Source organism: Octopus sinensis, linkage group LG14 (genome assembly GCF_006345805.1).
Source record: "Octopus sinensis linkage group LG14, ASM634580v1, whole genome shotgun sequence".
NCBI classification, from domain to species: Eukaryota; Metazoa; Mollusca; class Cephalopoda; order Octopoda; family Octopodidae; genus Octopus; species Octopus sinensis.
In genome coordinates, this window is record NC_043010.1 from 67,204,667 (window position 1) to 67,230,029 (window position 25,363).

Consider the following 25,363-nt stretch of genomic DNA (forward strand, 5'->3'; position numbering starts at 1 on the left):
GATGTCTTTGATTACGGCTTTATTCTGGTGGGTCGCCAGAACAATTGATGTTTCAAAACTAGTTTTATAGACATTTTTTTACTCTTTTATTTGTTTCAGTCATTTGACTGTGGCCATGCTAGAGCACTACCTTTAGTCGAGTCAAATAAATTGACCCCAGGACTTATTCTTTGTAAGTTTAGTACTTATTCTATCGGTCTCTTTTTGCTGAACTGTTAAATTACAAACCAACATTGGTTGTCAAGTGATGGTGGGGGGATCAAACACAGACACAAACAACAAACACATACATATATACACACATACATGTGTATATATATATATATTATATATATATATATACGACGGGCTTGTTTCAGTTTCTTATTTCTTTATAGCCCACAAGAGGCTAAACATAGAGGGGACAAACAAGGACAAAGGGATTAAGTTGATTACATCGATCCCAGTGTGTAACTGGTACTTAATTTATCGACCCTGAAAGGAATTTGAACTCAGAACGTAATGGCAGATGAAATATCACTAAGCATTTCGCCCGGCGTGCTGACATTTCTGCCAGCTCGCTGCCTTCTTTCAGTTTCTGTCTACCAAATCCACTCACAAAGCTTTGGTCAGCCCGAGACTATAGTAGAAGACACTTGCCCAAGGTGCCATGCAGTGGGACTGAACCCAGTACCATGTGTTTGGGAAGCAAGCTACTTACCACATAGCCACTCCTGTGCATACTAATACATACATTTAAAGAAGGGTTTCTCAACCATTTTTTATATGTGGAGTCCTTTGATTACTCTTATATTCTGGTGGACCCCAGAACCATTTGAGAAAGAAACCTGGTTGTTTCTTACAATATATACCAATACATACATCCAAAACAGGGGTTTTCCACCATTTTTTATGTATGGAGCCCTTTACCTGTTTCTTGTAATACATACCAATACATACATCTTAAGCATATTTTTTTCAGGGGCCCTTAAAATACTATTGTGTTTCACCAATTAACTATTTTGATGTCGACCCCAAAAATCTTATATGGACCCTAGTTAAGAAACATTAGTTTATACATGGCTGATATTGCCTTTTGCCCCTCCAAATCTTAATGAATGAATACTAAATTAAATATTTAATTGTACTCAACAAGATTCTGCTTGTGCAATTATCGTTATCTTAATCAACATTGTCATCTTCGTCTTAATGTATGCTTTCCATACTAGCATGGATTGGATGGAATTTGTTGAGGCAGGTTTTCTGTGGTTGGGTACTTTTCCTATCACTCAACCCTCGTCTGTTTCCAAGTATGGTAATATTTCCCCATGAACAAAAGTGTTTTCATGGAAGACTGAATTTGAAGGACACCACTTGTATAACAGTGACACTCATTTACAACTATCATGTGATATCAAGACAAGGTGACAGTAACACATAAGCACATATGTGTATATGTGTGTGTATATATATATATATTCTTTTTTTACTCTTTTACTTGTTTCAGTCATTTGACTGTGGCCATGCTGGAGCACCGCCATTTAGTCGAGCAAATCGATCCCAGGACTTATTCTTTGTAAGCCTAGTACTTATTCTATCAGTCTCTTTTGCCAAGCTGCTAAGTTACGGGGACGTAAACACACTAGCATCAGTTGTCAAGCGACGTTAGGGGGACAAATACAAACACAAACGCATATATTCATATACATATATATGGCGGGCTTCTTTCAGTTTCCGTCTACCAAATCCACTCACAAGGCTTTGGTCGGCCCGAGGCTATAGTAGAAGACACTTGCCCATGGTGTCATGCAGTGGAACTGAACCCGGAACCCTGTGGTTGGTAAGCAAGCTACTTACCACACAGCCACTCTTGTGCATATATATATATATATATATATATATATATATATACATATATATACACACATACATACATACATATATATATATACATATGTACATTTGCACACACACACAAAACAAGTGTATTTCAGTTTTCCTTCTACCAAATCCACTTCGGTTGACCCAGGGCTTTAGTGGAAGACACTTACCCAAGTTGCCCCACATTATACCATTTGGTATGAAAAAAAATAAATGACAATTTCTCAAATTGGCACATTGGAAATTTAATGTCAAGTGTGTGACTGGCATTTATTTTATCAAACCAAGAGAGAAGTGGAGAAGCAACATTTCCCCTGGTGTGATTTGAACTCAGAACATAAAAAGACATAAACAAATACCACACACAACACTGTGGTTCTCAAACGGGGTCTGTATGACGCTTGGGGTTCCGTATAAGGTTTTGTTGTTAAAAATTTATGTGCAATGAATTGTTAATTCTTCACCAAATACACAAAATATTTTAGTAATGTTTTTTTTAATACAATTCCTAATAGTATTCTCTTCTTAGTCTTTTACTTGTTTCAGTAATTTGACTGTGGCCATGCTGGAGCACCGCCTTCAGTTGAACAAATTATCCCCAGGACTTATTCTGTCAGTATCTGTTGCCAAACTGCTAAGTTATGGGATGTCAAAGCGATGGTGGGGAGGACAAACACAGACACATATAAACACACACACCACACACACACACACACACACACATATGTGTGTGTGACAGGTTTCTTTCAGTTTCCATCTACCAAATCCACTTATAAGGCTTTGGTCAGCCTGAGGCTATAGTAGAAGACACTTGCCCAAGGTGTCATGAAGTGGGACTGAACCCAGAGCCATGTGGTTGGTAAGCAAGCTTCTTCTCACAGCCACTCCTGTGCCTATTCAATTATTAAAATATAAAAAAATATTTTTTTTAAACATCGAATGGCCAAGAGGGTCCAGTAGAGTAAAATAAAAAACAAAGGGGTCCATAGGAGAAAAAGGGTTGAAAAACACTGATCTAACACAATCGTTTCTGCTACAACAACAATAATAGTAATTGTTTTTAATTTAAGCATAAAGCCATCAGTTTTGAAAGTTTTGAAGGGAGGTGGTTAGTCAATAAGACTGATTCCCCAGTATTTAACTGGTATTTTATTTAAGTGGCCCAAAATAATGAAATACATAGTTGAATATGGCAAGATTTGAACTCAGAACATGAATAATTGGAATACCATTAACCATTTTTTTTTTTTTAACGTTCTAACAATTTTGCCAGGCAGGACCCTTAATAACAGATAAAATAGTTAGTGTGTCAGACAAAATGCTCAGTGGCATTTCTTTCAGTCCCCTATGTTCTGATTTCAAATCCTGCTGATGTCAGCTTTGCCTTTCATTCTTTTAGAGTCAATAAAATTAGCGCCAATTGAGAACAGGGGTTGATGTAATTGACTTTCCCCTTCTCCTAAAACTGCTGGACTTGGGCCAAAAATCTAGAACCATTAATATTTTCTTATTATTAAGACTATTAAATATCCATTCATACACACAACAGAAAAAAAATGTAGTCAAATAAATGGGAATGGACAAAAGGAATGTTATATTAAAATTAGGTGAGGTTAGAGATGTTATGCAAAGAATAATTAGACATGTTAAAAACTTGATATAATTAAACACAGAATAGACAGATAATAATTTAAACACATTCTGTTGAGTCTGGGGAGAGTCATTTTCTTTTTGTGCCTTATAATTTAACAAACACACTGGTAAAATTTCCACTTATTTCGTCTTTTTATTTTCCTAAAATTTTCGTTGTGTCTTGCAACCTTTTCAATAGTCTTGAGTCATGACTATTGAAAAGGTTGCAAGACACAACGAAAATTTTAGGAAAATAAAATTAAGAAATAAGTGGAAATTTTACCGGTGAGTGTGTTAAATCATAAGGCACAAAAAGAAAATGACTCTCCCCAGACACAACAGAATATGCTTCAACACATGAACTCACATAAACAATCTTGCAAACCAAATCCCAAAATCAAAATAAAAACACAGACAACAATATTTTTTTAAAGAATGGTATAATTTACAAGAACATTAGATAAAGTAACCCACCCATCATACATTTATAGAAGCATCATTGAAGGTCAAAACCTAAAAGACCAGGGCAGGGAGAGAAGCAAGGAATAAACAGCTCAATGTTGAGAACAGTAGAGAGAAGAGCCATTCGAGTGTGGTTGTTGCCAGTGCCATCTGACTGGCTCCTGTGCTGGTGGCACATAAAAAGCACCATTCAAGCATGTTTGATGGCAGTACCACCTGACTGGCCCTCATGCCGGTGGCACGTAAAAAGCACCCACTACATTCTCGGAGTAGTTGCTATTAGGTAGGGCATTCAGCTGTAGAAACCTTGCCAGAGAATATTGGAGCCTGGTACAGCCTTCTGGTTCACCAGTCCTCAGTCAAACCGTCCAACCTATGCCAGCATGGAAAGCGGACGTTAAACGATGATGATGATGACGATGACATACATAAATGTATGTATACACACACACACACACACACACACAGATAGGACACACAAACTATGGACTCCAAGGAAATTAAACTTGATGATGGTGGTTTGTGTCAGCAGAATGTTATGCAGAGAAGATCGTGAGATATGATAAGTTTATATGTCAATGGGAGAAATAGAATTTGATATTTCAGGACAGACCCGAGGGAAAAAAGATAATTTTTAAAAATCAAGATTAAATTTGTTTTTTTTTCTTTTTCTTTCAGACAAAATGGTCTGTCCCAAAATGCCAGTTTTCTCTTCGATTCCTTTTCGCATTATATAAAATTACCAAAACTCCTGAACATTAATGTATAGACATAGGCACGGCTGTGTGGTAAGTAGCTTGTGGTAAGGTGGCGAGCTGGCAGAAACGTTAGCACGCCGGGTGAAATGCTTAGCAGTATTTCGTCTGTCGCTACATTCTGAGTTCAAATTCCGCCAAGGTTGACTTTGCCATTCAACCTTTCGGGGTTGATTAAATAAGTACCAGTTACACAACTGGGGTTGATGTAATCAACTTAATCCGTTTGTCTGTCCTTGTTTGTCTCCTCTGAGTTACATTTGAATCACTTTCATAAACACCTGAGTTACATTTGAACCACATTCATAAACACCTGGATTACATTTGAATCACTTTCATAAACACCTGAGTTACATTTGAACCCCATTCATAAACACCTGAGTTACATTTGAATCACTTTCATAAACACCTGAGTTACATTTGAACCCCATTCATAGACACCTGGGTTACATTTGAATCACTTTCATAGACACCTGGGTTACATTTGAATCACATTCATAAACACCTGAGTTACATTGATACTAAGCAAGGTCTCTAGAAACACGTGATTAGTAAGAGGTAATATGTAGCTCCAGATTCCTGGTTTTTAAATATAGGTGAGATGTGTGTGATAGGTGATATCTCAGACTTGATGCTGGTTCCCATAAAGAGTTCAATAAACTGCAGCAGATAGAATTAACCTTCTCGCACCTGGGAACCTATGTCTAACTGTACCTTCCACCTGGACTCCTGAGCAAAAAAATAAATAGCGGCATATACAGTCAAAGAGTAACAAATTGCAAGCAAAATAATTGACAGAATCACAAAAACATTCAAGACGATAACAATAACAGGCTTATCTCTTAACTCTTATATTTCTTCGCCCAAATCGCTAATTTCCTCATCATGTTTGCCAGTTTGATTGTCCGAATTACTCTCACTGATTGTGTAAGGTTAAAATCTTTGAAGAACAAACATTATCAATAATTTCTTCAATTGTAAAGAATCCAGGCTTTTCTCATTTACAAGACAAAGTACGGTGTTCATTGCAAAATCGTTTTATTTTTTTATTTTTCAATTAAAGACAAAAATAAACAACAGCTCTGGCGGGGGTTATTCACAATGAGTCTCAAATACATTTTGACTACAAATACATTTTGACTAAACATACTGACCAGATTTGGTCTCTCACACTTACCCTACAATATAATTCTGAAAATAAACAATTGCATCACCAAAATCTCAAAGTTACAAGATAATGCATGACTAGTTCTTATCAATGTGAATAATTAAGTATTACATTTGACAGAAAAATCTAAATGTTACAGAGTTAAACAATACCTGCTTAGTTAATAAACACCATCTGTATATACTGGGTTCCATTCACAGGAGCCTGTGCTTCTGTAAAAAAACTTGTATTAGATACCTGGTCATGGAATCTCAGAACCTAAGAATGCCATTTTCACAGACTTCTGTCATCAAACTAAAAAGTAATTAAAGAAAAATCTGTAACAGATGAACAACATGATCAGTCATCTAGTTTTAGTATTTTATTTAATTTTTCTATGCGTGTTGGACGTTACTGTATGTGGAGGTACACGGCTTAGTGGTTTGGGTGTTGGACTCGTGATCATAAGATTGTGGTTTCGATTCCTGAACCAGGCAACGTGTTGTGTTCTTGAGCAACACACTTCATTTCTCATTGCTCCAGTTCACTCAGCTGGCCAAAATGAGTAATCCTGCAAAGGACTAGCATCCTGTCCAGGTGGGAAATATATACACTATGAAACTGAGAAACTGGGTCTTGTGAGTTGGTATGATACAAGAATATGTAGCATTAGCAGGGCAGTTGAATTACTTCGCCTCAGCATAGCAGCACATTGGTGCCGCATTCCTCTGGTCTTTAACCCTTTCGTTACCAACCCGGCTGAAACCGGCCCTGGCTCTGAGTACAAATGTCTTATTTTCATAAGTTTTGAATTAAAATCTTCCACCAAACCCTAGTCTCAATTTATGTTCCTAAGACTTGCTGAATGATAACCAAGTTATTTTACTAAATTCTTTGTTATATTTAAAGTAATTGAAAGAAACACAGAGCATCTCAAAATAAATATGGCAATGAAAAGGTTAAACGTTAGCGGCAGAGGAATACACATGACAACTTCTGCCCAGAGTAACAGCTCGTGCTTTTCAAAGGTGTTTTATCCAGTCGATGCCTAAATGTCAGAATGTTAACATCTGGTCCCCTTTTTGTTGCTGCTTTGCTTTATCCCATTTATTGTAGTTCGTCTAGCTTGACAAGCTGTGGGATTTCTACCACGCCTCACAACCACTTCAAAACTTATTGGATATTTTAGATTTGCAGCCAAGTACCGGAGCTAACTACTCTTTTACTCTTTTACTTGTTTCAGTCATTTGACTGCGGCCATGTTGGAGCACCGCCTTTTAGTCGAGCAAATCGACCCCGGGACTTATTCTTTGTAAGCCCAGTACTTATTCTATCGGTCTCTTTTTGCCGAACCGCTAAGTGACGGGGACGTAAGCACACCAGCATCGGTTGTCAAACAATGCTAGGGGGACAAACACAGACACACAAACACATACACACACACATATATATATACATATATACGACAGGCTTCTTTCAGTTTCCGTCTACCAAATCCACTCACAAGGCATTGGTCAGCCCGGGGCTATAGCAGAAGACACTTGCCCAAGATGCCACGCAGTGGGACTGAACCCGGAACCATGTGGTTGGTTAGCAAGCTACTTACCACACAGCCACTCTAACTCATGCCTCCTACAAAGCTTATCTCTGTTTTGCCTGCTACTTCATGTGTGAGTAAGGAATAAATTACGTTTGTGAACCAAAAGCATTACCTTCTGATCTTAATCGTTACCTTTATGTAAAACATGCATTTATACGTTTCAAACCTTCTTACATGCACACATCTAAATATATTTCCTAAACTGGTAATGCCCAGCTCTTAATTTACTGCTTGTTACAAATGTAACTTTACCTTATTCCCTGTATACAAGGAACATGGCACGATATGGTTAACAGGCCTGCCTAAAGACTAAACTAAATACCCAGGGTGGGGTTTGGTAGGCATCTTTTCCTCATCATCCTCATCATCATCATCATCATTTAGCGTCCGTTTTCCATGCTAGCATGGGTTGGACGGTTTAACTGGGGTCTGTGAAGCCGGAAGGCTTCATCAGGCCCAGTCAGATTTGGCAGTGTTTCTACGGCTGGATGCCCTTCCTAACGCCAACCACTCTGTGAGTGTAGTGGGTGCTTTTTACGTGCCACCTGCACAGGTGCCAAAAATATGTATTGAAAGCTTATGGCTAGTTAGAAGAAATTTAACAGTATTTATGGCACCAGTATTCAGCCAGTGTGAAGGGGAAAGATTTATATTTATAAAGTTTATAAAATAAAAGCAAAACATCAAAGTAATTCTAAACATACACAATAACATGAAAATAAATCAACATCAAACAAAACATGTAAAAAAAAAAAAATTAAAATCACAGCCAAGATTATAATTTCAAAAGGAAAAAAAATACATATATAAAAAAATTCATCCTTACTTTTTTTGTCCTTGAAGATTGAGTACTCGGTAAAAGAACAATCCAATTTTTAATTTTGGGCTAAAATGGTAGAACTTTCCACAAACATCCGTCTTGAGATTGACTTGAAGCTTGATTTCTCATCAAAAGAATTGTCCATTATAAATAATTTTTCACTGCCTCGTCTAAAATTCTTCAAAATCAATTCTCTTCATTCTCAATTAGAAGGAAAACAAACATCCTACAGCTGAAGTCTTTGAGTAGTTTCTTCTTTCATTTCTTTTATCATTAGATATTCTCTTCAGAATGTGTGTGTGTAGGCACACACACACACACGCACATATATATGTATATATGTATGATGATGATATATATATATATGCATATATATATATATATATATATATATATATATATATATATATATCGCATCAAAATCATATGGAATACAGGGAATGGAGAATAAAATAATTTATTCAAACATTGCTTGAAGTTCAATTTTTCTCTTATTTTTCTTAATTGCCTTTCATTCTATTTTCCATATTTCAATAAACTTTCTAGAATTTCCATCTAAAAGTAAGTAGGCTTAGCAATTATCCCTTATCCTATATACATTATCTTTTGGGTTTTTTTGGTCTTCTTTTATCATATCTTCATTGAATTGTTTAGTGTTAAATCCTACGTACAATTTCCTTTGGTAACATCTATTATCTTAATCTATGAGCTTGACTGCTATCTTTTTCACCATAGCCCAGTCAGTTTCTTGCTTTTAGATATTACAAGACCAGTCTTCGATTTCTTTCTGTTGATGAAATATTGGGAGTGGGGTGAAAGAAAGAAACAAGATTCATCTGTTGTTGGAGTGAGAGTGAGAGAGAGACAAGGGGGTGGCGGTGGAAGTGAAGAATAGCAAGTGTTTTTTTTCAATGAAAAACTGCTGTCAGATTTTCTCTGTTTCATAGTTCCTGCAAGTATTGTCCTTGTATTGAATGAATGTGTAAATATTGTATGTGTGTGTGAGTGTGTAGAGAACACTGATGGTGCAAGTGAACCTGTGAATGTTGGTGTGCTAGTGAAATCATGTAGTGATGGTGGTGGCGTGCACATGTAGAGATGAATTTGAACATATGCAAACATGCAGATGTGATGAATGTCTTACCTTCAGACACACCTATAATCAATCAACAAAACATAACAGGATATGCAATATCCGAACCATTTGTTTCTCTTTTGTTACTGTGGGCGGTACCGTTTTTTTTTTTTTAAATTTCCTTTTTAAAGAACTACAGGAACACAAACTTAGACATTACACTACCCAGCAACAATGATACACATCAACCCTTTAGCATTTAATCCGGCCACGTCCAGCCAAAATACTCTCCCCGTTTTATCTTCAAACTGACCAGATTTGGTCTCTCACACTTACCCTACAATATAATTCTAAAAATAAACAATTGCATCACCAAAATCTCAAAGCTACAAGATAATGCATGACTAGTTCTTATCAATGTGAATAAATAATTATTACATATGACAGAAAAATCTAAGTGTTACAGAGTTAAACAATGCCTGCTTAGTTAATAAACACCATCTGTATATACTGGGTTCCATTCACAGGAGCCAGTGCTTCTGTAAAAAAAACTTGTATTAGATACCTGGTCATTGAATCTCAGAACCTAAGAATGCTATTTTCACAGACTTCTGTCATCAAACTAAAAAGTAATTAAAGAAAAATCTGTATAATTATTATCTGTACACAAAATATATATCTGTTATTAATGGACAGACACTGTCATCATTTATGATGAACAGATGTACTTATTGCTTAATTAATGAACTGTAACCTAAGTGGCTGAGGGCTCCAGACACTTGTACCCTTAATGTAATCCTCTGGCAGACTCTACATGACAAAGCTGGGTGCTCAAAATACAGGAAAAACCCTCTGGTGGACTTCTGCATAGATTTTATTGTCTACCCAGGCTTCAGTCAAACCAAAGCCAAAGTAGAAGAAAGACTGTAGTCTCCAAGGTGCCGTGCAGCAGGATTGATCTTTGAACCAAATGATGGCAACACAAGTTTGCTATCTATGTGGTTATGTGCCCATGAATATGTGTGTGGTTAACACCCCCACGCATACACATATATACAAACACATATACACATTATTCAACTCCTCAGAGCATCCCAGTTGGTTTGTTCTTCCAATATATATATATATATATATATATATATAAAGTATGATACATCTTCAAAGGACCACAAAAATTAATAACAAAACACTTGAAACAATGTCATAGTTTAAAGAAGAAATATGAAATTAAAAATTAAAATTTCATATCAGCTACAAGCCCATAGCCAACATCTTAACTTTCCTTCATGTCAAACCTTTCTATTATTACATACCATTTCGATAATGAATTCGCTCTGTTTTGTTGTTGATTTTTTTTTTTTTTTTCACATTATCTAAATTTCAAAGTAACCAGAATGATGACGATGATGATGATGATGATGATGACGACAACAATAATAATAAATAATAATAATAAATAATAATTATAATAATAATAATAATGATGATAATGATAATAATAATGATGATGATGCACAATTGGAAAAAGTGCTGTATGTTATGTAATAAAAAAACATAGATTGATTTTGAATTTTTCATTTTCTACTTTTGAACCTGAAGAATATGGATGTACAGTTGAAATGGAAATACTGTTCAGTTTAATAAAACAAAGTTCAATCTGTATTTTATTACATAACGTATTGCGCTCTTCTAATTGCATATTTTTATCTTTGTGAAGAATTTCATCAGTCTTCATAAATTAATGATAATAAAAATAAGAAGAGACGGAAAAAGAAGTGCAGCAATAACAAAAACAGCAACAACAACAACAACAACAACAACGACGAGGAGGAGGAGGAAAAAGAAGGAAGATGAGATGTGGCATAGGCCCGATGTAATAAATTAACGGTGGGAGAGGGGGGGAGGGCAATGTCAAACGAGGGCTCTGTGCAGTTTATACCATTCTACAGGAGTATTAAGTTCAGTTGTACTGATAGAGTATTTGGGAGATGCAATGAACATCACAACTACCCATTAAAAAAAAAAAAATAATAATAATAATAATAATAATAATGATGATGATGTTGGTACTGCTGGTGATGATGATGATGACGATGAGCAAAAAAAGTGGCCTTGGTATTGAGAAGCCATGTTTCTTTTCTAAATAAACCCAATATTTATTCATGGATCTTCCAGGACCAACCTTTCTGCTGACGGGTTAAAAATATCTGAATCACAAAAATTGAAACAAATAATAATAATAATATTTGCCACATCCGCAATGTTTGCTACGGTTGCTGCGTATCTTCATCACAGACATCACCATCACCATCATCACTGTCATTGTCATTATCCTTATTATTACTAGCATTCAAAAGCGATAAGGAAGAAAAGTTGGTGAGGGGGGAGGCGGGTAGAATATTTGTCGGAGAGGTAGAGCTGTACAGTTCTTTATCAAAGAGCTAAATTTTAGGAATCTGAAGGAAACGGCAAAAAAAAAAAAAAAAAAAAGAAAGAAAGAAAGAGCCTGTGGTGCTACAATAGAGCAAGTCATTGGGGGGGAAAAGGTTAAAACATAACAAAACATAATTATTTCTACTCTAGGTACAAGGCCTTGAAAATTATGGGGAAAAGGGGGCCTAGTCAATTATATTGACCCCAGTGTGTAACTGGTACTTATTTCATCGACCTCGAAAGGATGAGAGGCAAAGTCGACCTCAGTGGAATCAAAACAAAACAAATAATAATAATAATAATGATAATGATGATAATAATCCTTCCTACTAAAGGCACAAGGTCTGAAATTTGGGGGGAGGGGACTAGTCGATTACATTGACCCCCCCAGTGTTTCACTGGTACTTAATTTATCGACCCTGGAAGGATGAAAGGCAAAGTTGACCCCAGCAAAATTTGAACTCAGAATGCGAATACCGCAAAACATTTTGTCCAACATATGCTAACAATTCTGCCAGCTCACCACCTTTATAATAATAATAATAATAATAATAATAATAATAATAATAATAATAATAATAATAAAGGTTCTAATAATGGCACAAGACCAGAAATTCAGGAGGAGAGTGTTAGTGAACTGAATCAACACCAGTATTTAATTGGTACTTCATTTCATAGACCTTTGAGAGGAAAAATGTCAAAGCTAGTTTTAGTAGTATTTGAACTCAGAATGTAGAAGAACACAACTAAGTAACTAAGTACTCTGTGGCATCTTGTCTGATGTACCACCATTGCTGCCAGAGGCAGAATTGTTAGAGTGACAAAGTATCTCATAGTGCTTTTATGTTCTGGTCATCAACTTTTGCTTTTTATCCCCTTTTCCGGTCAATAAAATAAAATGCCATTTAAGTACCAGTGCTGATACAATCAACAGTTCACTTCCCCTCACAAAATTGTTATGCCTTATGACTATGTAAGAATCACTATTGTATTCATTATTATTACTTGCTGTGAAATAGTTTGGATGTATTTTTAACCATGCTGAATAAGTTTCTCTGTTAAAATCATTGTTTTTGCCTGTTTGATATTGTTTTATGAGTAAAATTTTTAATTCTAATTTGTTATTAAGAGCATCAGGAATCTTATGGCTAGTGTTTTGTGGTTGCTTTTGCTCCTTGAGGGATAATATTTTACTCCCCACCCAAAAAAATGCTCAGTTAGTATTAGAAAAAAATCTGTATATAAGACAGCATCAACAATGCCCATCATAAAAATATTGAAAGGGAAAACCCTTTCTCTCGCCAGCTCACAGTTGAACACTTCCAACTCCTTCCTACACTCACTCCACTGAAAAGTGATTGCAAGTCAACTGGCAAAGGCAGTGGTAATGATAACAACAAAGTAAAGATGAAAAGGAACCTAAAAAACTGGGGAAAAAAATACCCAGAAAACACACAAATCATCTTACCTCATATCAAAACACACACACACAAACCAGAAAACACGGAAAATGTGCTCATGAAAAATACAATCATATTGACATCAACCCCACCAGCATCACAATCATCAACAGACCCATTGCTTCAACTACCAATACCACCGACACTACCACAACCACCCAGTAGGCTTTCATAGGGGTTCCCAAAGGAACCCCAACCAGATACGAAAGTTGGACCACCTATGCTCTAACAGCACTGGGAGGGTAAGTAAACCCAGTCTTTTCTTTTCTCTCAACTCTTTCCAGACAATGTGGTAATTAGAGTACGCTATATAAATGCACATGGTCTGGGGTCATTCTGAAAGCAAGGTCACTTGCTCAATGACCTCAGGTCACTAGCGATAGATGCAACAGCTGTCAGTGAGACCAGGATTTCAAACATCTGCACAGTAGCCCCCGTTTTTGATGACTTTGTGATCTTTGCATCTCTTAGTCAACCTGAAACAGGAGGCAGGGCGGCAGCACTGTTTAGGAAATGCCTGGATCTCAAGGCACAGATGATCTTTCTAGATCCAGATGGTAAGTCAGAGGTTGTGAATGAGCAATAGTGAAGGTGGTACTTTTAAACTAGTCATAATGTATGCCCCAACTGAGGTAAGGCAGCCAGATTTTTTTATGTTTGGCAGTTTTTCTTGGGACATCTAGCTCTTTAGTGCTATGGGATGAATGGAATGCTATCTTGGATGCACACTTGGATTGTGTGGGGCTAACTGATAGAAGAGCCTCACAAACCTAAGTCACTTTGAACTGGCTAACAGATATCAACTGGATTTCCTGAATGCACCAATGTGAACATGGGCAAATAGCATTGGATCATCCAGATCATATCTTGGTAGAGTATTCTGTAGGCCAGTAGAGGAAACAGCATAGGTTGTCAACAATTTAAAGTTGTCAGCTACACAAACCACAAACTTATGATCTGTATAGTTGAACCACATAGGCTCTATAGGCAGGGCCCCAGATACTGGAAGCTGAATGCATCGTTCCTGATGCATCAAGTTTTCAGAAACCAATTTAGCAAGTTAGTCCTTTGGAAGTTGACCAGCACAATTGTCAACAACTGATGGTAGACCCAAAAGAGGCTAGGCATTAGGGTTTAGTAAAGAAATAGTGATAGAGAAGTCTAGTATAGAGGGCAACGTAGTTAGGAAGCTAGAAGAGGTACTTAGGAAAGGCAACACAAACAATGTGCTGGAAGTAAGATTGGTTCTTGACCAAATCTTCAATGTCAAGAACAAAAGTCATGCTGTCAGAACTAGGGTACATATTCTAAAACATGAGGAAATGATAGCTGTTCAATGGGCCTGGCTAGTAGAGGTGCAACATGGCAACAAAACTACAATTCGGTCTTTCATGTGATAGGATGGGCACTTGCTACTCGAATCCAAGCAAATGTGTGCTGTATTTCAGTAGCACTTTGCTGAACTGTACAGGGCACACAGTGGGTCAGAGATGAGGGTGGATTTTACCTCCCGCTTCAATGGCCTGCTGTGGCTTTCTGCTGGGGATGCAGAGTTCTGTGAAATGCTGATAACAGCTTAAGATGTATGTGATGTGAGGACTAGCTGCACAAGGGAGAAATCTCCGAGGTTGGATGGTTTACTCTCCAAGCTTTATCTTCCTACACCAGATTCATTCAGTGATCTCTTGGCAGATGTCTACTGCAACTGGCAGCTGACTGAAAGTATTCTCAGTCTTGTGAGCCAAGGTGTGGTAGTGCTGCTGAGAAACGACCCCAAAAATGGGTAACTATTACAAGGATTTGACCCGGATGATAACCGAGAGGCTAGCACTTGTCGTGAATAGACTGGTCGGTGATGCACTATCCCAAACAGATCTATCTACGACCACCTCCACTCCACACAGTACATCATAAAGAGGGTAAGAAACCCAGCATGGGTGGAGGCCTGATCAACATGGATCAATCAAAAGCTTTTAACAGAGTTGACCATCAATACTTGGCAGTGGGCTTCAGTCACATTTTCAGAGGTTGAACTACAGCAGTGCACAGTGACATCTGCTCAGTAGTCAAAGCAAATGGCCACATATCAGAATCATTTAACATCACATTCTGTCAGTCAAGGATGCCCTCTCTTTCCCCTTCTGGATGTGCTGGCTCTCAAGCCATTACTACAGAAGCTGGATGTTTCGAGGGGCATCTCATGTGAACTAGGATGCAAAAGTTTTGTGTCAGATTATGCAGAGAACATCACTATAATAATGTCAGACATCAAAGTGATCGGTACTACCCTGAAAGAGTACAAAGTAGTGGCAGGAGCAAAGACTAACCAAAAGTCAGTAGACCTGCAGCTCAACACCTGGAAAGGCAGGCCCATGTCACCCAACAGCATCATAGGGCACTGGATGGAAGGACCAGTTAAATTGCTTGGGGCCTGGTTAGATCCAGGCCTCCAGGTAGACAAGAACTGGGGGAGGGTGAAGAGAAGGGTGGCCAGTCACACCCAGAAATGGGGTGAGAGGAAGCAGTCTCTGAAAGGTTGAGCAGAGGTAACAAATGCATGCACCACCTCCTTCATTTACTACTATCTAACGATCGTCCTTTGCCCTGCTTTATTGCTGGTCAAGCTGGAGCACTTACTCTTCAGTTTCTCTAGAAAGAATGGTCCATTTGCTGTCAGCAACCACTAAGTGTAGGACTGGGGATGCTGTAGCTAATGATGCACAGACATTGGCTGGTCTTTTCCAGAGGACTTTAGTGCTGGGGCCCATGGATAATTACTAAAAATCCCTGGCCTGGTTTGTGCTACTGGGGATTTTGCCAGTTTGAGGCAAGCTCTACAGGCATGGAAGTGCTGTCTGAGATGCATACAGAGCAATGAAACTGTTCTGCATGCACTTCATCCAATCTCAAGAGATAGCCAACTTGTAGAGCTTTATCAAACAGCTGTTGTCATATGGAGGGCAGATCTGATTATTAGCCGAGTCCATCAAGAGGATAGCCCCATTGCCTTCTTTTGGCCAGAAAGGGCACACAGTTTTTCTGTCTGGTGGCTAAGACAAAAGAGATAGTGTGGCAGACAAGGTCGAAAGGACTGAAGACAGACACTTTCCTCTTTAGTCAAGCCCTCATTGACTTTTTCAAGTTCTTCTTGAAAAGGAAAGTCAGGATGGAGAGGGAAGTGCTGCCCCCTGCCTCAGTAATTTTTGTTGAAAAGTAAGTGAATGTGGTGAGGATGGCCTGTGTGAACGAGCCTACTCTGAGCATGCAACTGTAGGCTGGAGGGAGTAGAAAGGAGAAGGGTGCCTGCTTGAGGTGCCCTTGGAGATTGGAGTGTCCAGAATATGTTAGGTACCTAGGTGACCCAGGGTGGAGCTACCCTCCTTTTGAAGAATTTTATTAATATGCTTATATTGTTAATAATTTTTGTTGTTGTTGTTTAGACATGCTACCTGTAAATCCTTAGTCTCTTACATTCTATTGACCTTTTGTTTTTGCATGAAGCCCTTGAGGCCAATAAGGAAGGAATCATCATCATTATTATTATCATTATTATTATTTTTCTTGCTGGCCTTGTGACAAAAACAAAAAATTCTTATTATTTCTTTATATTTTTAAACAAGTTCTTAAAATATAATTTTAAAAAATTATTTACGAAAAATAAAATAAAATGAGATGTGATGACCATTATTTCCTATGCCTTTCCACTTTGCCTTAATAAAATAAAATAAAAACAAAACAAAACAAAACAAAACAAAACAAAAAAGAAGCTCATACACCAAAGATAATTATCTATTTGTAATTAGATACAATACCAGATTGGTACGAAGGAAAGGAGTGCAGAAAAACAGGATTAAGTCATGATCAATATTGAATTCTTATTAAGTTAATTATTAATATTATCATCATCATCATCTAAAAAATATCATAATTATTATTATCCTCATCATTATTAAAACCAAAAAAAACAAACATTATTTAATCTAAATACAAATATATATATATCTTGAATAATGTTTGTTTATATATATATATATATATACAATATATATATATATACATACACATATATATATACATATATATAGAGAGATCAGTTATTAAAAACTAAGAGAATTATTATCAAAAATAAAAAAATTTATTTTTAAAAAAAATCAAAAAAAATCATTACATTATTATTATAATCGTTAAAAATAATGTTAAAAAAAAAAATACAAAATGGAGTGCAGAGTGGGCAAGGAGAATAAATCTCCCAACTCTATCTGACTCCAAAAATCTATAGTGGGGGCGAGGGGACACTAAACTTAACTACGTCATATGTCACATCCGAAGCCCTTCCATCATCCTACTATCTTAACTGATTGATCATGAAGACAAACCAAATTTGCCAGTGCTGATGGAGTAGCTGTGTGGCTGAATGGTATGTGTGTGTATAACGTAGTAAATAGAATTGTGAAGGGGATATGGAGTGAAGCAGTGTAGCATGACAGTGAAAAGTAAGGGTGGTGGGTAGGGTCTGCTTGAAACAGGTGTCGAGAAGTTGTTGATAATGGTGGTGATGATGGCGATATTACTGTTACTGTCTTGTTGTTGTTGTTGTTGCCATCATCAATGCAAGGAAAGGTTACTCTGCACAACTGGCTAATCGTTTATTGTTACTGATATATATATATATATATTCAGGTCAATCCTGCACCCGCCCACTTAACCCCAAATGAAACTTAACTACGCCATCATCAGCATCACCATCATCATCATCATCATCATCATTGGCGTCGGCGTCATCGTTTAAGGGAGACAGGAAGGTAGTGTACGGGGGAGGGAAGGGAGGGGTTTAAAATGTAGTCCATGTGTGTGTGTGTTGCTGTCGACGACGACGACAACAACAACAACATTAATTAAATCAGTGTTTACACTATTATAACAACTGGCATCAACATCATTGCAGAGTCAACTGTTGTTGTTGTTACTGTAGTCCTCTGAGGTGGGGGGAAGGGATGGAAGGGATTGCTTTCTTTCAAATGGCAGGGGGGACGGTGGGGGGGGGAGTATATATTTATTGATAACAATTAAACATAAAAGAATTTAAAGAAAAAAATTTCAAATTCATGTTTTTTTTTTCTCTTCGATTTTTTTTTTTTTTAGTTAATTTTTTCTTTTTTTTCCATTATTTTTTTTTTTTTTCTAACCTTCGGAATGTTTCATTAGAGGAAGAAAAAAAAAAGATGAAAAGAAAATACTGGAAACTGATGTTAGTGAGTGTGCACAGATGGTGTGATTGTGACATGTGTGTGTTTAAGCATTCAGGAATGTATGTGTGTGATTGTGTGTGTGTGTGTTGTGCTGTTATGTATGCGCTTGGGTATGATGTGATGTATGCAGATGTGGTGCAATTTTAAATGCAGTGGAACTGGATATGCATCTATGCAAGCATATGTAAGTACACACATATATGTATATATATATATATATATATATATATATATCTGTATGTATGTTGGAGTGTATGTATGTATGCATATATGAGAGTGAGTGAGCATGTGTGTGTATGTATGTATGTATGTATGTATGTATGTATGCGTGTGTAATTTGCCTCAGTTCGGATCACATTCAAAGTTTTATTCACAGTAGCATAGACTAGAACAAATTAATAAGTGTTTGTTGCTGATGTTATTGTCGATGTAGTTGAATGTGGAATATTTTGCTTTTGTTTTCTATATTTTTTTTTTTTTTAATTTTCATTTTATTTTTATGCTTTGTTTTGTTTCGTTTTTTTTGCTTTTTCTTCAATATCTTCATCGCCTCCTCCACAGCTTTACGCATCTTTGAGGAGTTTGGTTGCCCGCTTGTTAGCCTCGTCGATGCGAGTTTCGTTCGACTCGGCCTTCTGCTGGATTCGATCCACCTGCCTGTTTTGACCCCCAATCTCGTTGCCCATGTCAATGGCCATGTTCCTCAAATTTCCAATCATGCCACTGACCTCTTTGATGTTGGTCTCCATCTCCTCTTCCCTCGCATCACCGGTGATGCGAGTCACGTATCCAGAGCTCGGTCCACCCATGCCGTTTTGATCACCAACCACCATTCTTGGTCCGTTCGTGTTGGTAGGGCCGTCATCATCCTTTTTCCAGGTGTTTGCATAATCCCCACTCTTCTCAAACGACTTGCCCTTTTTCCAAGGCAGCACGCATAGACCACAGCATTTCTCCATTCCTTCGAGATTTTTCTCAGCGTCTCGCATGTCCTGGTTGATCTGATCAAGACCTTCCTCTATACGATCCAACTGCTCTCCCTGTTCGTCGAGCATGACAAGGGTTCGAATACCAGCTTCTTTACTCTCTTCACACATCGTCAACATCCTCCGTGTTGACTCCAGCGAATCATCGGTAGTCTGATGAGATTTCTGCTGGATCTCCTCCAACTCAGTCTTCGGTGGTGGTGCCTCACCATTCATTTCAGCCATTTTGGATGTTTGTTAATCTGCAAATAATAAAAAAGAAAGAGGTAAGTATACATACATACATACAGAGAGAGGGAGAGAGAGAGAGAGAGAGGATGAGAGAGCGTGTGTGTGTGTGGTGTGTGTGTGTGTGTGTGTGTGCGTGCGTGCGCATGTGTGTGTGTGTGTGTGGTCCTTAATGTTAAAAAACATCAGAAACATTAATTGTGACTTCGAAGTTTTGCCAAAAGCAGCTTTTTTTAATAAACAAGAAAGAAGTATAGAAACAGAGAGCGAGAGAGAGAGAGAGAGATGAGAGAGAGAGTGTGTGTGTGTGTGTGTGAGTGTGTGTGCGCATGTGCGTGTATTGGGTTGGTAAGAAAGGCGGCGAGCTAGCAGAAACATTAGCACACCGGGCGAAATGCTTAGCGGTATTTCCTCTGCCATTACGTTCTGAGTTCAAATTCCGCCAAGGTCGACTTTGCCTTTCATCCTTTCGGGGTCGATAAATTAAGTACCAGTAACACACTAGGGTCAATGTAATCAACTTAATCCCTTTGTCTGCCTTTGTTTGTCCCCTCTATGTTTAGCCCTTCGTGGGCAATAAAGAAATAAGAAAGTAATTTCGGTTTTTTAGTGTGAAATAAAAGTCAGTTTTTATCTTACAAAAATGAACTTTAATCAATTATATATTTTGCTCAATGATCTTTTGCCATCTTTCTGACGACTTCATGGTTCTGCACTCATAGAACTTCTGGTCCTTATCAGCCAAAAACTAAAGCAAGGGCAATTTCAGGTCATCATCCCTATTAAAAGTTTTACTATACAAAGAATTTTGCAAACTTCAAAATAAATGATAATCTGATGGTGCAAGGTCAGGGCTATGTGGTGGATGTGGCATCACTTCCCAACCAAGCTCCAAAAATTTTTCACAAGTTAGCAAAGACATGTATAGTCTAGTGTTTTCATGGTGGAACATGATTCCTTTACGATTTGCCAATTCTGGCTGTTTTTCTTTGATTGTTTTCCTCAGTTTCATTAGTTGTTGGCAGTAAACATCTGAATTGATCATTTGGTTCCTTGGAAGCAGCTCAAAATAGACAACACTTTTGTAATCCCACCAAATTGACAGCATGACCTTTTTTTGATGCAATTCAGCTTTCAATGCAGTTTGTGCTGGTTCGTTATGCTTGGACCATGATCGTTTTTGATTGATGTTATTGTAGACAATCCATTCCTCATAACAAGTGATGATTCATTTCAAAAATGGTTGATTTCATTGTGTTTGAGATGCATATCGTAAATATTGATTTGTTGTGTTAAATGAATCACTATTAAGCTTCTTAATGAGTTCAAGGGATTTTAAGTGATTTTCAATTATTGTGTGGGATACATATAACCTCTCTGACAATCAGATTCAATTATGGCTTTGATTTGGTCATCATCAACTTCAGTAGGTCAACTAGAATGTTGGTCGTCTTTGAGTGAAAAATCTCCAGAATGGGGTTTTTAAAATCATTTCTGACGTGTGTGTTCTGATAAGCAATCAACACCATAGGCCTCACACATCTCAATGTGAGCCTCAGCAGCTTTCTTGCCTTTATGGAAATAGAAAAGCAAAATATGGCGAAAATGTCTGTTTTTGCACTCCATGTTAAAATTGACACTGAACTAACAACTGTAAACAAATTTATGAGCAATTTGCTTCTAAAGTAAGCTAAAAGTAATGGCTATCAAATGCCAAAAGGAAAAAAAAATCATAACATTGACAAAAGTCATTCAAAAACGTCATAACTGTTTGTGAAAAATGAAATAATTTTCTTGCCAACCCAACATACACACATATATCATCATCATCATCATTTAACATCCATTTTCCATGCTAGCATGGGTTGGACGGTTCGACCAGGGTCTGGGAAGCCAGGAGGCTGCACCAGGCACATATATGTGTGTGTGTGTGTGTTTATGTATGTACCTTTTTTTATTCATCTTTACTTGTTTCAGTCATTAGACTGTGGCCATGCTGGAGCTGTGCCTGGAAGAATTTTAGTTGAATGACTCAAACCCAGTACTTATTTTCCTTTAAAGCCTGGTACTTATTCTATCGGTTTCTTTTGCCGAACTGCTAAGTTACAGGGGACGTAAACACACCAACACCAGTTGTGAAGCAGTGGGTGGGGGGATAAGCAAAAAACACATGCACACACACACACACACACATACATATATATGGTGAACTGCTTTCTGTTTCTGTCAACCAAATCCACTCACAAGGCTTTGATCAACCCAAGGCTGTAGTAGAAGACTCTTGCCCAAGGTGTCCCACAGTGGGACTGAACTTGGAACAGTGTGGTTGGGAAGCAAGCTTCTTACCACACAGTCAAAAGATAGAGGAAGAGAACTAAGAAGATGGTCAAGACACAGCAAAGGCAAGGTGGGGGTGAGCCTGTCACTTAACCGAAGCAGAGAGAACAACAGGTGGGCTAAAATAACATAGAGAGGAACTGAGAGGATTCCATTAGCAGGACTTCATGAGAAGGGTTCAAAGGAGGATCAGACACAAAAAGAAATGGGGAGATGATGTTGCATAAGAGATGAGGGTGATAAGAGAAGATACAACAATGGCTTGGACTAGAATTACAACCAACAGGAAGAGGTGGAAGAAGGACACATATAGAAGTGGACCGCTACATCCTAAGAGAAGGAAAAACACATATGCGTGGGAAAATGTGTGTGTTGGTGTGTGCGTGTGTGTGTGTTGGCATGTGTGTGTGTGTATGTGTTGGTGCATTATATATTACACTTATATAATGCACCAGTGGCGAGCTGGCAGAAATGTTAGCATGCCAGGTGCAATGCTTAGCGGTATTTCGTCTGTCTTTAAGTTCTGAGTTCAAATTCCACCGAGGTTGACTTTGCATTTCATTCTTTCAGGGTCGATGAATTAAGTAGCAGTTGTGCACTAAGGTCGATCTAATTAACTGGCTCCCTCCCCCAAAATTTCAGGCTTTGTGTCTAGTGTAGAAAAGTATATATTACATATATATGTACAAACACACACACACACACACACACACACACATATGTACATGTGACTGTGTGTGTACATCATCATCATCATCTTTAATCTCTATTTTCTATTCTGGCATGGGTTGGACAGTTTCAGAAGATCCAGCAAGCCAAAGAGCTACAGTGAGTTCTACTGTCAGCTTTGGCATGGTTTCTGTGACTTGGAGCCTTTCCAAATGCCAACCAGATTACAGGGTGAACAGTGGGTGCTTTTTTTGTGCTACCAGCACACATATACATACATACACATACACACACACACATATATATATATACACACACAAACACATATTTATACACACTCACATACATATATATCATCATCATCATCATCGTTTAACGTCCGCTTTCCATGCTAGCATGGGTTGGACGATTTGACTGAGGTCTGGCAAACCAGATGGCTGCACCAGACCCCAATCTGATCCGGCAGAGTTTCTACGGCTGGATGCCAATCACATATATCCCCAAATCTATAGAGTTGTAAAGTAAACTTGACATGTGTGTATGTATGTGTGTACTTGTGTCTCCTAGTCTTGATATTGCGTGCTGATTGTGAAGAGATATCACCAACAGCGTCGCTTGTTTGGAGTCTTCCATGAAAACATGTTCAGACTAGTGGTAAACATTACCTAGCTTGAAAGCAGATGAGGGTTATTGACAGGAAAAGCATCAGGCTGTAAAGAATTTCTGCCTCAACGAATTCTATGCAGTCATGAAAATATAGTCATTAAAACGATGATGTATGTATGCAATGCATGTAGGTATGTATGTATGTATGTCAGTATGTAATTGTATGTAATGTATATGTAATGTGTGGATGTAAGTATGTCTGTCACACACACATACATCATCATCATCATCATGATCATCGTTAAACAACCGCTTTCCATGCTAGCATGAGTTGGACGATTTTGACTGAGGGCTGGCGAACCAGATGGCTGCACCAGGCTCAGTCTGGCAGAGTTTCTACAGCTGGATGCCCTTCCTAACACCAACCACTCTGAGAGTGAAGTGGGTGCTTTTTACGTGCCACTGGCACAGGGGCTAGTCAGGCGGTACTGGCAATGACCTCGCTCGAATCTTTTTACACATGCCACCGGCACAGGTGCCAGTAAGGCGACGTTGGTAACGATCACGCTCAAATGGTGCCCTTTTATGTGCCACCGGCATGGAAGCCAGTAAATACATCTATTCATATATATGGTGAGCTACCAAAATGCATTCACAAGGCATTGGTCAGCTCATGGCAATAGTAGAAGATAAAACATTTGCCTAAGATGCTGCATGGTAGGGCTGAACCCAAAACCATTTGGTTGTAAAGCAAACTTCTTAACCACACAGCCATGCCCTAATTGTAAATGGATGATGGAAGCGAGCAGATATGCAGTTTCCGAAGAGAGAAGAATGCAAATGGAGTGTGGGCAAAATGTCAGTGAAGCACCATAAATATAAGAAAGAGAAGTAAAGGAGTAAAGAATCTCTTTGGTCCATGAATGACCATGGGGTTGCACTTAGAAAGTTCCCCTCTGAGACACAAGTCCAGGTAAAGTTGTTTATGGAAGGCCAGCAGTCACCCAGGCATACCGACCCTCCCTTCTCCATGCCATTATATGTACATGGGGTAAAGGGTAAGGCCCCCTTCGGTCATGAATGACTATGGGATTGCACCTAGAAAGTTCCCCTCTGAGACACAAGTCCAGGCAAGGTTGTTTATGGGAGACCAGCAGTCACCCATGCATACTGGCCCTCCCTTCTCCATGCCATTATATGTACATGGGGTAAAGGATAAGGCCCCCTTCAGTCATGAATGACTATGAGATTGCTCCTAAAAAGTTCCCCTCTGAGACACAAGTCCAGGCAAGGTTGTTTATGGGAGACCAGCAGTCACCCATGCATACTGGCCCTCCCTTCTCCATGCCACCAGTGTTATCCAAGGGAAAGGCAAAGGGGCCGATTCAGCTTGGCACCAGTGATGTCGCAACTCATTCCTACAGCTGAGTGAACTGGAGCAATGTGAAATGAAGCGTCTTGCTCAAAAACACAACACATAACCCGGTCCGAGAATTGGACTCACTACCTCATGATTGCGAGACCAAGGCTCTAACTACTGAGTCATGCAAAGTAAACAGAAGTAAATAAATGCTGGCCAGCATGTGTGAGTACTCCAGCATGGGCTTGAGATGTGGCACAACTGTTTTGATGCTAAACTTTTGGCATCACTGATTTGATAATCTCTCTCTCTCTCTGTTTATTTCTTTATCTCTATGAGAAGGAAAGTGCTTATGTCGTTTTATCTTTTATTTGTTTCAGTCATTGAATAGCGGCCATGCAGGGGCACTGCCCTCAAGGGCTTAGTTTAATAAAATGATACCACTACTTATTTGTTAAACCTGGTACTTATTCTATTGATCTTCTTTGTCAGACTGCTAAGTAAAAAGAATTGAAAAAAAACATTGCCGGTTCTGAAGCAGTGGTGGCTGACAAACACATACACATATATAATGGGATTCTTTCAGTTTCCATCAATTAAATCCAGTCACAAGGCTTGGATCAGCCCAGGGGTATAGGAGAAGACACTTGCTCAAAGGGCTGCACAGTGGGACTGAACTCACAA

At 38.3% G+C, this 25,363-nt stretch overlaps 1 protein-coding gene and 1 long non-coding RNA gene across 3 annotated transcripts in view; both read right to left on the bottom strand.

Annotated features, from left to right (window-relative positions):
• The window catches only part of LOC118766036, an 18,496-nt gene extending 9,921 nt beyond the window's left edge, over positions 1-8,575 (bottom strand). The window contains exon 1 of the long non-coding RNA XR_005001963.1: positions 8,283-8,575. This is a non-coding gene — a long non-coding RNA (uncharacterized LOC118766036). The remainder of the gene's footprint in view (positions 1-8,282) is intronic.
• Positions 8,576-18,406: 9,831 nt separating this feature from the next.
• Positions 18,407-25,363, bottom strand: part of LOC115219147 (synaptosomal-associated protein 25) — a 36,071-nt gene continuing 29,114 nt past the window's right edge. Inside the window, exons 2-3 of one of the 2 annotated variants that reach the window (XM_036509177.1) lie at positions 23,730-23,734; positions 18,407-19,721 (exon numbers count right to left, since the gene is read on the bottom strand). In XM_036509177.1, the coding sequence (XP_036365070.1) occupies positions 19,057-19,704 (648 nt within the window). In that variant the 5' untranslated portion in view covers positions 19,705-19,721; positions 23,730-23,734 and the 3' untranslated portion in view covers positions 18,407-19,056. The remainder of the gene's footprint in view (positions 19,722-23,729; positions 23,735-25,363) is intronic. The other variant, XM_029789249.2, reaches the window with a different exon arrangement.